The sequence below is a fragment of the Onychostoma macrolepis genome, chromosome 07, assembly GCF_012432095.1.
Source record: "Onychostoma macrolepis isolate SWU-2019 chromosome 07, ASM1243209v1, whole genome shotgun sequence".
In the NCBI taxonomy this organism is placed as follows: domain Eukaryota; kingdom Metazoa; phylum Chordata; class Actinopteri; order Cypriniformes; family Cyprinidae; genus Onychostoma; species Onychostoma macrolepis.
In genome coordinates, this window is record NC_081161.1 from 25104186 (window position 1) to 25116628 (window position 12443).

The 12443-nt window shown below is 39.9% G+C and overlaps 1 protein-coding gene across 6 annotated transcripts in view; it reads left to right on the top strand.

Annotated features, from left to right (window-relative positions):
• Positions 1 to 12443, top strand: part of LOC131543561 (activating molecule in BECN1-regulated autophagy protein 1A-like) — a 109062-nt gene that overhangs the window by 90764 nt on the left and 5855 nt on the right. The window contains exons 3-4 of one of the 6 annotated variants that reach the window (XM_058781019.1): positions 78 to 207; positions 730 to 780. The exons of 4 other annotated variants lie outside the window; for them this stretch is intronic. In XM_058781019.1, coding sequence (XP_058637002.1) covers positions 78 to 207; positions 730 to 780 — 181 coding nt within the window. Of the gene's footprint in view, positions 1 to 77; positions 208 to 729; positions 781 to 4930; positions 5416 to 12443 lie in introns of those variants that run through there. One more of the 6 variants, XM_058781020.1, reaches the window with a different exon arrangement.

Here is a 12443-nt window from a genome sequence, read left to right on the forward strand (position 1 = left end):
GTAGGCAATTCCCCTCACACACACTTGCTCACATGAGTTTGACTGGACATTTTAATGTGTGTTTCCTTTTGCTTTAGAAACCTGTTATGAAGCCGTTAGCTGGTGCTGCCAACAGTGGAAATATTTCTGCACTGACTGATGCTACTGAAATTCACACAAATATTTATAGTCCCTGCACTCCTGCTCTTTGGCTTTCCGGAGACACAGGTGTGCTCTGTTATTCCTGTTCTCCAAAACTTCCTCCTCAAAGTCACTAATGGTGTCCTGTTGTATTTACCCATGCTGGGGTTCATGCTGTGTCTTTTTGCTGGCCTTGTGCAACAGCTGAACTCTGCTTCTTTTTGGAGAATGGAAGAAAATGTTATAGCTCTTCCTCCTACCTGCAACAGTCACTTACAGCCTTAAGCAAACACATTACATAAAAACCTAGAAACAAGTAAACACACCCCCAACAAACCAGTTTAAGCACTTACAGAAATAAAACACTCAGTATTCTCATAGTATTTTATTTACTTGTTAAATTATTAATATTTCAGTATTTACTTATTAAAGTATTTAGTATTTCACTTATTAAAGCTGCATATTTGAATACAAAAAGTACCAAATATATATCCTTAAAGGGATAAGAATCCTGTCATCATTTACTCACCTTCATGTCATTCCAAACATGCATGACTTTCTTCCTTAGAACACAAAATGTATTTATTTATTTATTTTTGTCTTTTGCAGACAAAGGCATTACAAGATTGGGGCAAAGCTGTGAGAATTATCTCTTTAAAGGTAACTAATATGCATCATTTAAGGGTGGATGGTACAAAGGGTGTACCTTTAAGATGACCTTTTTTCACAGCAATTAATTTGCCTCTTTAATAAGGCAGTTATTAATCATATTGTTAATATGTTGTGTGGTGATCTGTGATTTTTTGGACAAATAAGCAAACCTGAATTAACAAAATACACTACAGTGTGTTTGTTTCAATAGGGATGATAATGTAATATTTTAATTTCCAGCCAAATTTAGAGACTATGAGCTTGCGGAGGGACTGATTCCCAAAAGATGTTCAAATGAATCCATCCTAAATGAAAATATATTCAAATGCAGTTTGTGATTTTAGAATGTAGCTAATAGCAAAACACTTGTACTGTAGAATAGGGATTTCTGTCATTTGTTGTGTTAAAACTATATGGCTGTTCTCTGTCTTTTCTTCATTTTGCTGAAGAGGATATAGGAGGTGAGTGGGTGAAGTTACAGCAGCACTCGACTGTTAATGCTCTCTCTGCGGTGCTGTTTGATGTCATTGTGGTGAATTCTTTCTCCCTGTGGACTACTGATGCCACGAAACACACATTATCTTAATAACAGACTAATCATCCAAGTCACTTAGCACATCATGTTTTTATCTGCTTTAATTGTTGCCTGTACCTGCTCAGCTAATGGAAACAGATTGGTCGCTCTGTGGGAAGGGCTGCTGGGAGTTTAGTGAAGCTGTGCTGTGAAAGATGTACTTTTGTTCTGTGAATGTAACAGAATTCCCTCTTTACTCTTAGCAGAGCGTCTCTGCCTTTGAGAGGAACACACGCACACACACACACACACCTCCTCACACCCACTCATACTCTGAGGTTTGAATCAAAAGAGAAAATATACTATTATAATTGCGTCCTATAAATGTGACATAGCCATGTGAAGCCACTATAGGAAGCAATGTCTAACAAATCTGTGAGCAGGGCCTATAGCAGATAAGCTTTTGGTAAAGGCTCGCCAATTTGACCTGTAGGTCAAAGTCTGCTCATTCAACTTAGATTAAATATGATTAGTGTTCCGAAAAGCTTTCTCTCTCTTTCTTTCACTCTCCCTTTTCTCTTTATCTGCTTGAATATTATGCACTATTAAAATCATTTATTCCCATCACGCCTGGCTCCAGAAGGATCTCAAGGCCTTTGCACAATGATGATGAAAGTCTAAACACAGGCACAACTATTAATTTAATGTCTCTCCTTCTGGCAAATCACATGACCTAATTGCATCACTTCCTGTATCAATCAGAGCTAAAGCAACTGGCGGGCCTGCTGCCAGTGTGTGTTAATATTAGGTTGGACATATGCATGCTAAATGTGATGAGAAAAAATGGTATTTCTGCAAATCCAATTTCCAAATTCCAATTTTCTAATATATATATATATATATATATATATATATATATATATATCTTAGAATTTTATGGAATAGATTAGAATATTGACTAACAAATTCAAATTAACCACACTGTAAAAAGTGATAAGCTGACTTAACTTAAAAAAATTGAGGAAACCCGTTGCCTTAAAATTTTTAAGTAAATGATAATTTAAAAAATAAGTTATTTGAATTGTCAAGTTCACTTAACTTTTTTTTTTTTTTTTTTATTATTATGTACTTAATAATTTTAAGGCAACGGGTTTCCTCAATTTTTTTAAGTTAAGTCAACTTTCACTTTTTACAGTGCAGAGGGCCTCAAAATAGCCTATATTGAAACTCATTTACAATTGTTTGAATATCATTGTATTATATACCAAAATATGCATTAAACGTCAATGTATTTTTAAAGGGATAGATTTATTTTATGTAATGTGTGTGTACATATATAGAAAGAAGAAAGAAATACAGGCCTGTTTGAAATAACATGATGTTGAGTGACAGAATTTCCATTTTTGGAAGAATTCCCTTCAAATGTCCAAATAGGCCTACCTTTCTTTGTTTTTGTTGTTGGCTGTGGATTGTGACAGGCATTTACCTAGCCTTATTAAACTGCTACAATCTAAAAGTACATAAATAAATAATTCGTGAGGCTGATCATTATAACATAAACTTAAAGAGCTGTCTCTCCTAAACTATGGGCGATGTTTAGATGTTTTATTGCATAAACGGCACATGCAAATGACAAATCGTAATTTGGGAGCAGCAAAATGAATAAGACAAGGCGAACTGATTGCCTACATATTTGTAAACTTAGTTACACCACGCGCTTTCTTTATTCCACATTTTACGCTTGTGTACTTTAATTAACAGCGCTGCTCATCGGCGGCGGAGCGCGTGCTGACTGAAAGAACGTTCCGCCTGCATCTGATTTAGATGATTTCGTTCCGGGTTGTCAGTGGCTGTCAGGTTTCTGCTCTGTGCTGCCATTGAAATGATTTTCTGTGCGCGATCTCTCTGTTTTGGCTGGCATCAATCTCATTTTTGTCTGTTGTGAGACAGCTGCCAGATTAATCCGCGAGTCTGTGTGCAAACCATCAGAATCTGCCGAGAGGGGCTGATGAGGGCGAGAAAGGGCTATGTCTTGTTGGTGAATTGTCATTCATAAACCTTATACAAGCTCCCAAATACTCTTATGCTTTAAAACTTTCTGACTTTTGACTATACACGCACTATCAGAGAACACACAGCAGCCTCCGGCGGGTCTAAACGCGTGCGGTTGTCATGCATTGCTCTGGGGCCAGTTCACGCACCAGCGACAGACAGACGGCAACCATTCAGCTGTTTTAAAAATCTCTGGAGGTGGTTGTGATGGTTCTGAGACTGAAGAAAACACCCTGTCCCTTTACTGTGAACTTCATTATACGCTTTATTATAGTTTATTTGTTTGTATTTATTTATTTATTTTCGGAACTTTGCTGTTGTTTTGGAGAAACTTGACACTGTATAAAGCACAAGGCGTGTTTTTATTTCCAACTTGTAAAATGATATTTTTTGGAACAGAACTGAAAGCTCGGGCTGCAGGGCGCTGTCCGAGAGCGATGGTGCTGAACTTGTTTGCTGCGCTCAAGAGCCTGGCATATGTTGAGAGCCACACTCATCATAAGCAATTACACCAATGTACAGACACAAAACACATAGGCGGAGCGTCTGCACGGCTGGGGAAAGCTTAGCCTTCTCCTGATCGCGTGCATAATTTGTGTATATGACCACAGATGCTGTGGGATCCCAACTGCTGCTCCGGGATAACGGGTCTAGGATCAGGTTCCCCTCCCCAAATCCACACCTTAATTAAGGGGGAAAAGACGACAGATCAGTGGCTACCTACAGCTTTATTTTATGTAGGCCTACTTTGTGTATGCGTTAAAATGTAGGCTAATTTGTGGATTAGTAGCCCACTACACGTGTTTACAACATATGGTAAAATCAAAGCTCATCCAACTATGTTTTAAAATTAGCACTACTTGGTTTTAAACAAGTAAGTTTATTTCTCGGTTTTAATCGGCTGAAAGTTTGAAACTGTGTGAGAGCGTCTTTTGAAATAACTGGAATAGCCGTACTAAGACGATCTGGTTGTAAACGTTTTTAAAACCTATTAACTCTAAATTATGGAGTGGGACAAAAACACTCTTCCTACCCCTAGACTTGTGAGCGAATTATGCAATGGCTCGACGTTTTAAATGAATTTCATTTGGGTATTTTCAGGGCGCAGTATGTCAAGGAGCAGCACAAATTGTCTTTTCCAAATGACTGCTATCTTACTTGCTTGTAAGTGAAGTGTAGGTGTGATGTAGGCTATTTGTAGCCGAATATTTAGGTCTGTTTGTGTTTTGCCAGTGTGAGCCTAATTATTCTCGTGCTCCCTCTCGATCCTCTTGTTTTACCTCAGGCGGACGCGATTTCTCTTCAAGAAAGTGTGTTTACTGCCAGCTGAGTAAAGGCGCTTTTTATCTGCATTTTGTCTTTATACTGACATGTTAGAAACCACAGTTGACCGCAAACATACTTAACCTTTTGTTTTGACAAACCGCCATAACTCACACCATTGTTTTACTCAGTAGTAGGTTCGCCCTCCCCGGTGGTTAGCCAGATCCTGTAATGAGGTGTGACAGTCTGTAAAGCGGTCATTGTAGTAAATGCGTTAATCTGGAAGGATGTTTTAGAGTTTGCGGGTACATGCAGCGCTGGGTTCACAGGACAGTACTAGCTCTAGGTTGATTCAGTCGAACCTGCGGACTCTCAGGTGATTGGCTGGAGGTGGATGACATCATTGAAAGTCCGCTGCCTCAGCCGCGCGCTAAACTCCTGGAAAGAGATCAGAGGCGCTCGCGCAGATGGGAGCCACATCTGGCGGATTGTAAACCGACTTGATCTAGAGAAAACCATTCGCTCGAGGTGTGTTTAGGTAAGCAGCCAGTCACGATGGTCAGAGACTTAATGAGCTCCTCACGGCTGGCGAGAGCCGCGCGCGTCAAGAGCGCATGATGTGAAAAACAAAGTGCTCCCGCGCAACATGAGGACAGCCCTTCTAATAATCTTGAGGAAGAACTTGACGGAGTGAAGGAGGAAGAGTGGATTCTTTTTCTTTTTTCTTCTGGCTGGCTGAGCATTTTTAAAATCATGCAACATGAATGTAACTAACAGCACTGGAGCAGAGGGACTCGCGCCCTGGAACTTCAACGGTAAGTTGCGAGTGAAGGCGGCAAGCTTAATACAGTATGACACGAAAGAGTTAGAAAAGAAAGGGCTTCTCTTATCACAATAGAAATTTACGATGAATGGGTGCATTGTATGAGTACACATACTGAGACCATGTCCAAACTAACTCACATTTGTGAATGTATTGGTGTTATTCCAACAACAAAAAAACAATTGTCCACGATGAATATGTTTCTGTTATTGTCTATGTAGTCAATGTAATTTTGTAGGTCCATTTACACCTTGTGTCAGTATGAGCTGGAAAAGCATATGAAATAAGTATTAATGGTACTTACAAACACCAGCAAAATGGCTAAACCTGTTTATCTCATTCACTATGTACCTCAAGGCAAAGATTGGGAACAACAAAAAATGTAGCCCAAATTCTAAAATCTCGAGAAACATACATGTAAGTAAATTATTAGAGTTCAATCTGAAAAAATGTACTCAAATTATACATTACATGGTAAAATAGAACAAGATTTTGAAGCGGGGCGGTTTGAAGAAATATGGACTGTCTGAGACTGCATTCATCCCATGATGCTTTTGTTAATTCTAGAAACAGTTAAATAAAATGGTTTATTTGTGTGTTATTAAAACAAAGGCTATTACCGTAAACGGTTTTGGCTCTAATTTGCTCCAAACAAAAAAACTGTATGATTATATCCTATGCCATTTACGTTTTTGTGTATGTAGGTACTGTAATACTTTTGCAGGAAAAAAAAAAAGAGTAATTTAAACATCAAACAACTTAAACATAGTGTGCATGTGTATGTATGTGTGACTGATGAGTGATTCTGTGGTTATTTTTGCTGGATGTCCTGATGCATTGGCTGAGGGTGGATTTGACAAGGGCTGATTGACATTTAGGTGAGATTACCGTTTATGTTTACATGAAGATTAGTGCAGGTTTTAGGCAGAAAGGCATTTCTGGCCAATTCACTATTGGTTTGGCTTCACTTTGTCTCTGCCACTCTGTTAACTGATCTATCAGGACTTGATTCTCAAGCCTCTGTGGTCTCTTTCTGTAGCTTGTGCTTTATGATTAATGCAGAGTAGTAACACAGCCCACTGTTATACCCCCACCACAGCATTTACTTTGTATTTTCCTCTGTGAAGCTTGATGCACAATCAAATTGTGGAAAAAAAAAAATCTTAAAATCTCTCTCTCTCCCTCCTCTCTCTCTCTCTCTCTCTCTCTCTCTCTCTCTCTCTCTCTCTCTCTCTCTCTCTCTCTCTCTCTCTCTCTCTCTCTCTCTCTCCCAATCAATCTATATACACATATAATGTATATTTGAACATGCAATGACTTTCTGTCTGTTCCACCTGTTTTGTTCTGGTTTTAAATAGATGAAATAGATGAGAAAGGGGGAAAAGTAAACCCTCCTCAGTAATGCCTCACTTTCAATGAACCATCAAAAATCCCATTTGCAGTAGAGAATGCACATTTATATTTTATCTAAATACTCTGTGCATTGGATCCAGTTCTCAAATTTGCCATTTAAGCTCATAAGAAGCAGAGTGCATATCACCACAGAGCAGACACATTCCCCCTCAGATACTTGCACAGACTCCTCTCTCCAAACTGACATTAAAACAGAAAACAGAGACATTTTGGGGCACTGAACACGGGAGAAGGAAACTAAAAGACTGAACGTCAGTCACAGTTCACTTGGAGAGCGTTTTTAAAGGAGTACAAATCTCTCAGTTCCGTTATCTCTGACCGGCTCAAACACATCTCACTGCTGTGCATGACAAGGGCTCTTTGATTCTGTGACCATGATTCTCACTGTGTGAACTGGTAAAGTACTAGAAGAATCCCCCAGAGTGAAAGTCTGATGTCTCTCTCTCTCTCTCTCTCTCTGTCGGGCTTTCTCACTCTTCCTCTCCCTCACTCTTGCTCTCTTTGTCTCTGGCTGGGTGTTAACCCAGTTTCACAGAAGAAAGTGTGTCGCTATGCTGCTGTTTCACCCTGTTACACTCACACACAAACACTCTGAGAAAAGAATGAAATGCCTGGAGACACAGCCAGTTCTCTGTGGGATCTCAACAGGGAGAAAGAACACAGCTATAACAGCTGAAGCAGCAGGATTGGCTTGTAGCTCTAAACAAAGCCCTGAGCATCCTGCCACTGGTCACCAACAGTTGCATCACCCGTGACACCTTTAGACTAAATATTTCATCAGACGTAGCACATTTTAGTTGTCAGAACAGTATATCATTACTGTGCAGACGACTTGAGTGGATAGTTATAACATCATGTAAGCCTCTCAGGGGACATTAAAACTATCCAAAATGGTGCCCTCTACTGTCAGCGTGCACCAAAGAACATACAGTACAAAGACCTCAGATTATGAAACTGTGCATTTAAGCACTGATAGTAATGAGATTTTATTTATCATTACAACAAGGATTTCTACCAGTCATATCTTCTGAAACCATCTCAGATCTTGATTCTTGTAGGTTTGGGGATCAGCTGTGACTGTAGCATGCCAAGAGTTCAGATTGGATTGATTTAGTATAATTGTTATGTATGTAATTATTATTGGCATTGATCTCCAGAGTTTTCATACACGTGGATTAATTTCTCATGGGAGTTGACTCAAATTGCCGTATCAGTGGAGTTTATTGTATCTTTTAGCACCTTGGGAGAAAAGCAATGCTGAACTTTGCACTTATCCATAATGAATACCACGTGATGCCACTGGAAGTCATCAGACACTGACCAATTTGTTTTCACCCACTGGAGAGGATAATGCTGATAACTGTGTGAGTTGTGGGCCGGTGTGTGTAAATAATTGCAAATGTTCTTTTCATGCCGCTCAGGATGGCACAGTTACCAGGAAACCATCACCCACATCTCCATCTCTCTCAGACTGCCTGCCAATCAGAAACATCTAGAATATTTCACTAGTTGTTTAAAACCTCCCATTAAAATGTGCTGTCAAGCCTATGACTGATGTAAGGATGCCGCGTCACGATGCTTGTCACGATGCTTTTGGTGTTTTGCTCATCTGTGTGCTGATCAGCTTAATCAGCGCTGCTAAACTGTAGCACAGCAGGGCATTGGGCCTGATTTCGATCCAATATTCAGAGATTTAGCAGAGAATTAGAATTGTGTGTGTTAGTGTGTGTGGGAGAGAGAACGAGAGAGTCATTAGTTTGCCAGTGGCCAGTATGGGGGATCTTATAACGAGCACATAGCAGAATCAAAGGAGGAGTCTGACGAACAGACCACAAAGCAGCCCACACACACTCCCACTGCGATGTCTGTCCGAATCTGCAGAGGCCTGTGCGCCGTCTGTGTATTTGTCTGTGTGTCCTGGTTGCCTTGTTAACAAACTCTAAGTTTTGATTGTCAAAGACGCTTTCCGTTGCTGGTCCCAATGAAAATTGGAAAAATGTCCTGGAAAGACAGGCTGCACCACACAAAAACACTAATTAAAAACTTTTTTGATGGTTATATGGAAGCTTTCAGCTTGTTATTCATATGCTGACACATTGTTATAGATGTTTATGTTAATTAACAGATATTCATAAGTGATTTTTGTTATACTGGTGGGGAAAAGTATATTTGGTAGCAGATGGCTTTATGTTTCGAGCTGCCAGCTGGTAACTGGAGGCTTTCTGCTTTTAGTCCCAATAGAGTCACTAAATGAGCAGCAACCGTGTGTTTGTTGGTGTGCATGCATTTGTTTGTGCAGACAAGCGTGTGTGACTACATCCATAGTCAAATCCTCTGCAGCTGAGTTGACTCCCTTCCTGTTCTTGTCATTCAATTAAATTTAAAAGTAGAAATGTTTAGCCTTCATGAACATGTAAGAGTGTGCCAGTGTGTGTGTGTGTGTTTGTGTGAAGCAGAGAAGTGTTGGAGCAACAGCTGCTGTCTTCTGCATCCCAGTGCTTAGCACAGGAGACACACAGCGGAGAGAATGACAGCTTATATAAAAGTCTCGGTTTGTGACTCGCTTAGGAGACTCTGGAAACGTCTTTCACTGTATTTCTGACAAGGTGTCACCGCCTCACTGTACATGCAGCCAAACAGCCAAAATGTCTAGCATCAGTGCAGAAAGAAGGTAGAGTCTCCAATGAACGATAACAGGCTTTTGAAGGTACTGACAAAAAAGGTGTGACAAAACCACTCTTTTTTCTAAAACTTCTTTAAAAAAATCTGTAATAATCTATGTAATAATTTTATACTGTTTCTGCATATGCAATATTACATAATGGCTATTTATGATTTATTATATCTATTATTATGATTTGTTATGTCAGTTTTGTCAGACTAACCACATATATTTAATAACTGACTCGAGCAAAAGACATCAAACAGAGCGTATGTGCTCGAGAGAGAGGGAGAGATAAGGTTCATCAATAAGGAGTTAATGTGCGGAATGTGTCCAGAGAGAGATGAGTAGAGGTGAGGGCGGGTAAAAGTAGATGAATTATTATGATTATATAAGCCATGGAGCTCTGCGTCAGCCTAATGGTGTTCAGTTAGAAATAAGCACTATTAATAAACACATCGGTGACATATCACTGCTCTCACAGTGACCTCTCTGGGGTCATTCTCTAGGCACAGATTACTGTCCTCTTGGTAACTGTAGACCAGTTAGACGGGTATTGTTTTCCAAAGCTCTGTCAAGCAGGTCCCGTATCGACTTGCTTAGGACATAGAGCTGAGGAACACAGAATGGGGCAGAGGAATACATCTGTGCGGCATTGGCATGGGGCTGTGATCAGGCATGGAGCTGCTGTGGTGCTGAGAGCCAGCTGAGATCAGACCCCTCATATCTCACTGCTGCAGGCTGAGCACTGATCACCCTCTCTGCATCCGCATCCTGCCAACTCCACAGCCACAGCTGTGTGAGAACTTCAGAACGAGATCCCATCACAAAAAAAAAAACAGAGATGCCGCTCATACTTGCTTAATTGTGCATGTAATAATTGTTTAGCCATTGTGAGGCTGCATCATGCATTTATGGTAGTAAATCATAGTAGGTTATGTTAGAGGGTGGTGTGGTTTAGTGTATGTTTGTTGTTGGCCCTTTTTAAAAAAAATCCCACATCGAATCCATGAATGAGCTTTCACAGTTCCTCGCAAAATATTTTATTCTTGGAAAATAAGTAGATGTATGTTTGAGTGTCCGGTTTCAGTAGAGCACGCTGTCGGCGTCACGTATTCATCATGTAGTGAGATACGGGAATCATCAGTTAATTTGAGATTGACTGCTTGTCTCCGTTATGGATATTCAGTTCCGCCCATCGGATGCAAACTGCAAAAAAATGGCCCAGATAGAATCAGCTGCAGTTTGGGGGCGGAGGGTGGTGGTTTTGCTTGCCATCAATTTCAATGAAGCTGCAAAGCACCACTTTACTGCAAATTGCACAATCTGTTCAAAATCTACTGGTAACGGCAATAATCTAATGTTTAGTGCAGGCTTTGCTGAGATGTTTGTCAGCATGTCGAAATGTTCCAGACTGTTTTTATCTCCTGACATGAGAGTCAGTGCCGTATTGTGCTGGTTCAAAGCTCAGCCACCCTCTCAGCACACAAATGTCACTCCATCCTCAAAGAGATTTGACTCTCTGAATATTAACCTTCAGAAGAGGGGAAAACCCTCAAACAAAACAAACAAACATAAACATCGCCGGCTCTTTCAGGTGACGTTTCCGTGCTGCCGTTCTGCATTGAGAGGACAGTGATTTTTAAAGGTCTTCATGGGTGAAAAAAAACCTTACACAGATCTATAGAAAAAAATAAATATCACTGAATGTAAAGCACACACCAAGAAAATGCAGCCATCAGAGAGAGTTATTTGTCCTGACGTTGAGTGTCTCATTATACATTCGCTTTGAGGAAAACTGTCTCAGACTGTTTGTGTAAACAGATTTCATTTTTGAATGCTAGGCTTTCTACTGGTATTATTCTGTTTATGATTTCTGATTCCAACTGTGAGATTTTTAATGACAAAATGCCAGATCAGAGGAAGCCAGGCAGAAAAGGCAAGCTTTCAACCGCAGATGTGATGGAGCTTTTCAACTGGCCATACGTGCAGGACTTCTGTTTGTGAGCGATCCTCACACCCTGCCTTTGGTTCTGCGATGCATGCATGTGATGTGTGCAACAGAGCATGTGCATGTTTGTTGTGTGTGGTGTGATGAGATTCTGCCTTTTTTTGACACGTGCTGCTGTTGTCTGAGAACTAGCTTCTGTCTACATGTTTACTGTACTGACAGTAGAACAGATAAGGGTCAATATTATTATGATTAACAAAACTGCAATTAATGAACGAATGAATTTTTGCTAACGGACATAATTACAGTTAACATGCTCCAAATCCATGGTATATTATAAAACCTTTTGCAGCACATCTGCATTACACAAGAAAAGAAGTAGATGCAATAGCACTTGAATTAGCTAAGACTTTTTTCATTAAATGATAGTAATCATTGCCTTAACTTTGGCTGCCTTAAAATACTCAAATTAAAATGAAAACTAAATAAACTGAAATTAAAAAACTATAAACTAAAATATATGAAAAAAAAAACTTATTAAAAAAGAATAAAATATACTAACCCTGCATGGCTCTATAGCAGCACGACACACTTAGTCAATCTTCAGCTGTTCTGCTTCACTGGAGTAGTTTGGGGTTTTAGGGGTTGGGATTTGTGTACAAAGTCAAATTGTACAAGAAAGCTAAATAAAACAGTCCTGGAGAGCTTTCTCCCACGGTGATATCAGATGAATATTCTTGATTCATATTTAATGAGGCTTGCCACTTATCTTTCCGCTCTGCTTGAATCCACAGTTGAGTAATTGCTGATTCATATTTGATAAGGGGTAAAGAATCCTCTCCCCACACTGAATCACCTGCACCCGAGGGGGAAGTACAGAACCAGACCCAAACTTTCTAATCTCTGAAGTACCAATGGCCACAGTCTTTAAGAAGTGTAATCTGTTTTGGCATGAGTGAGGAGGAGAGAATGTGTGTCTGTTTGTCAGAAGCTT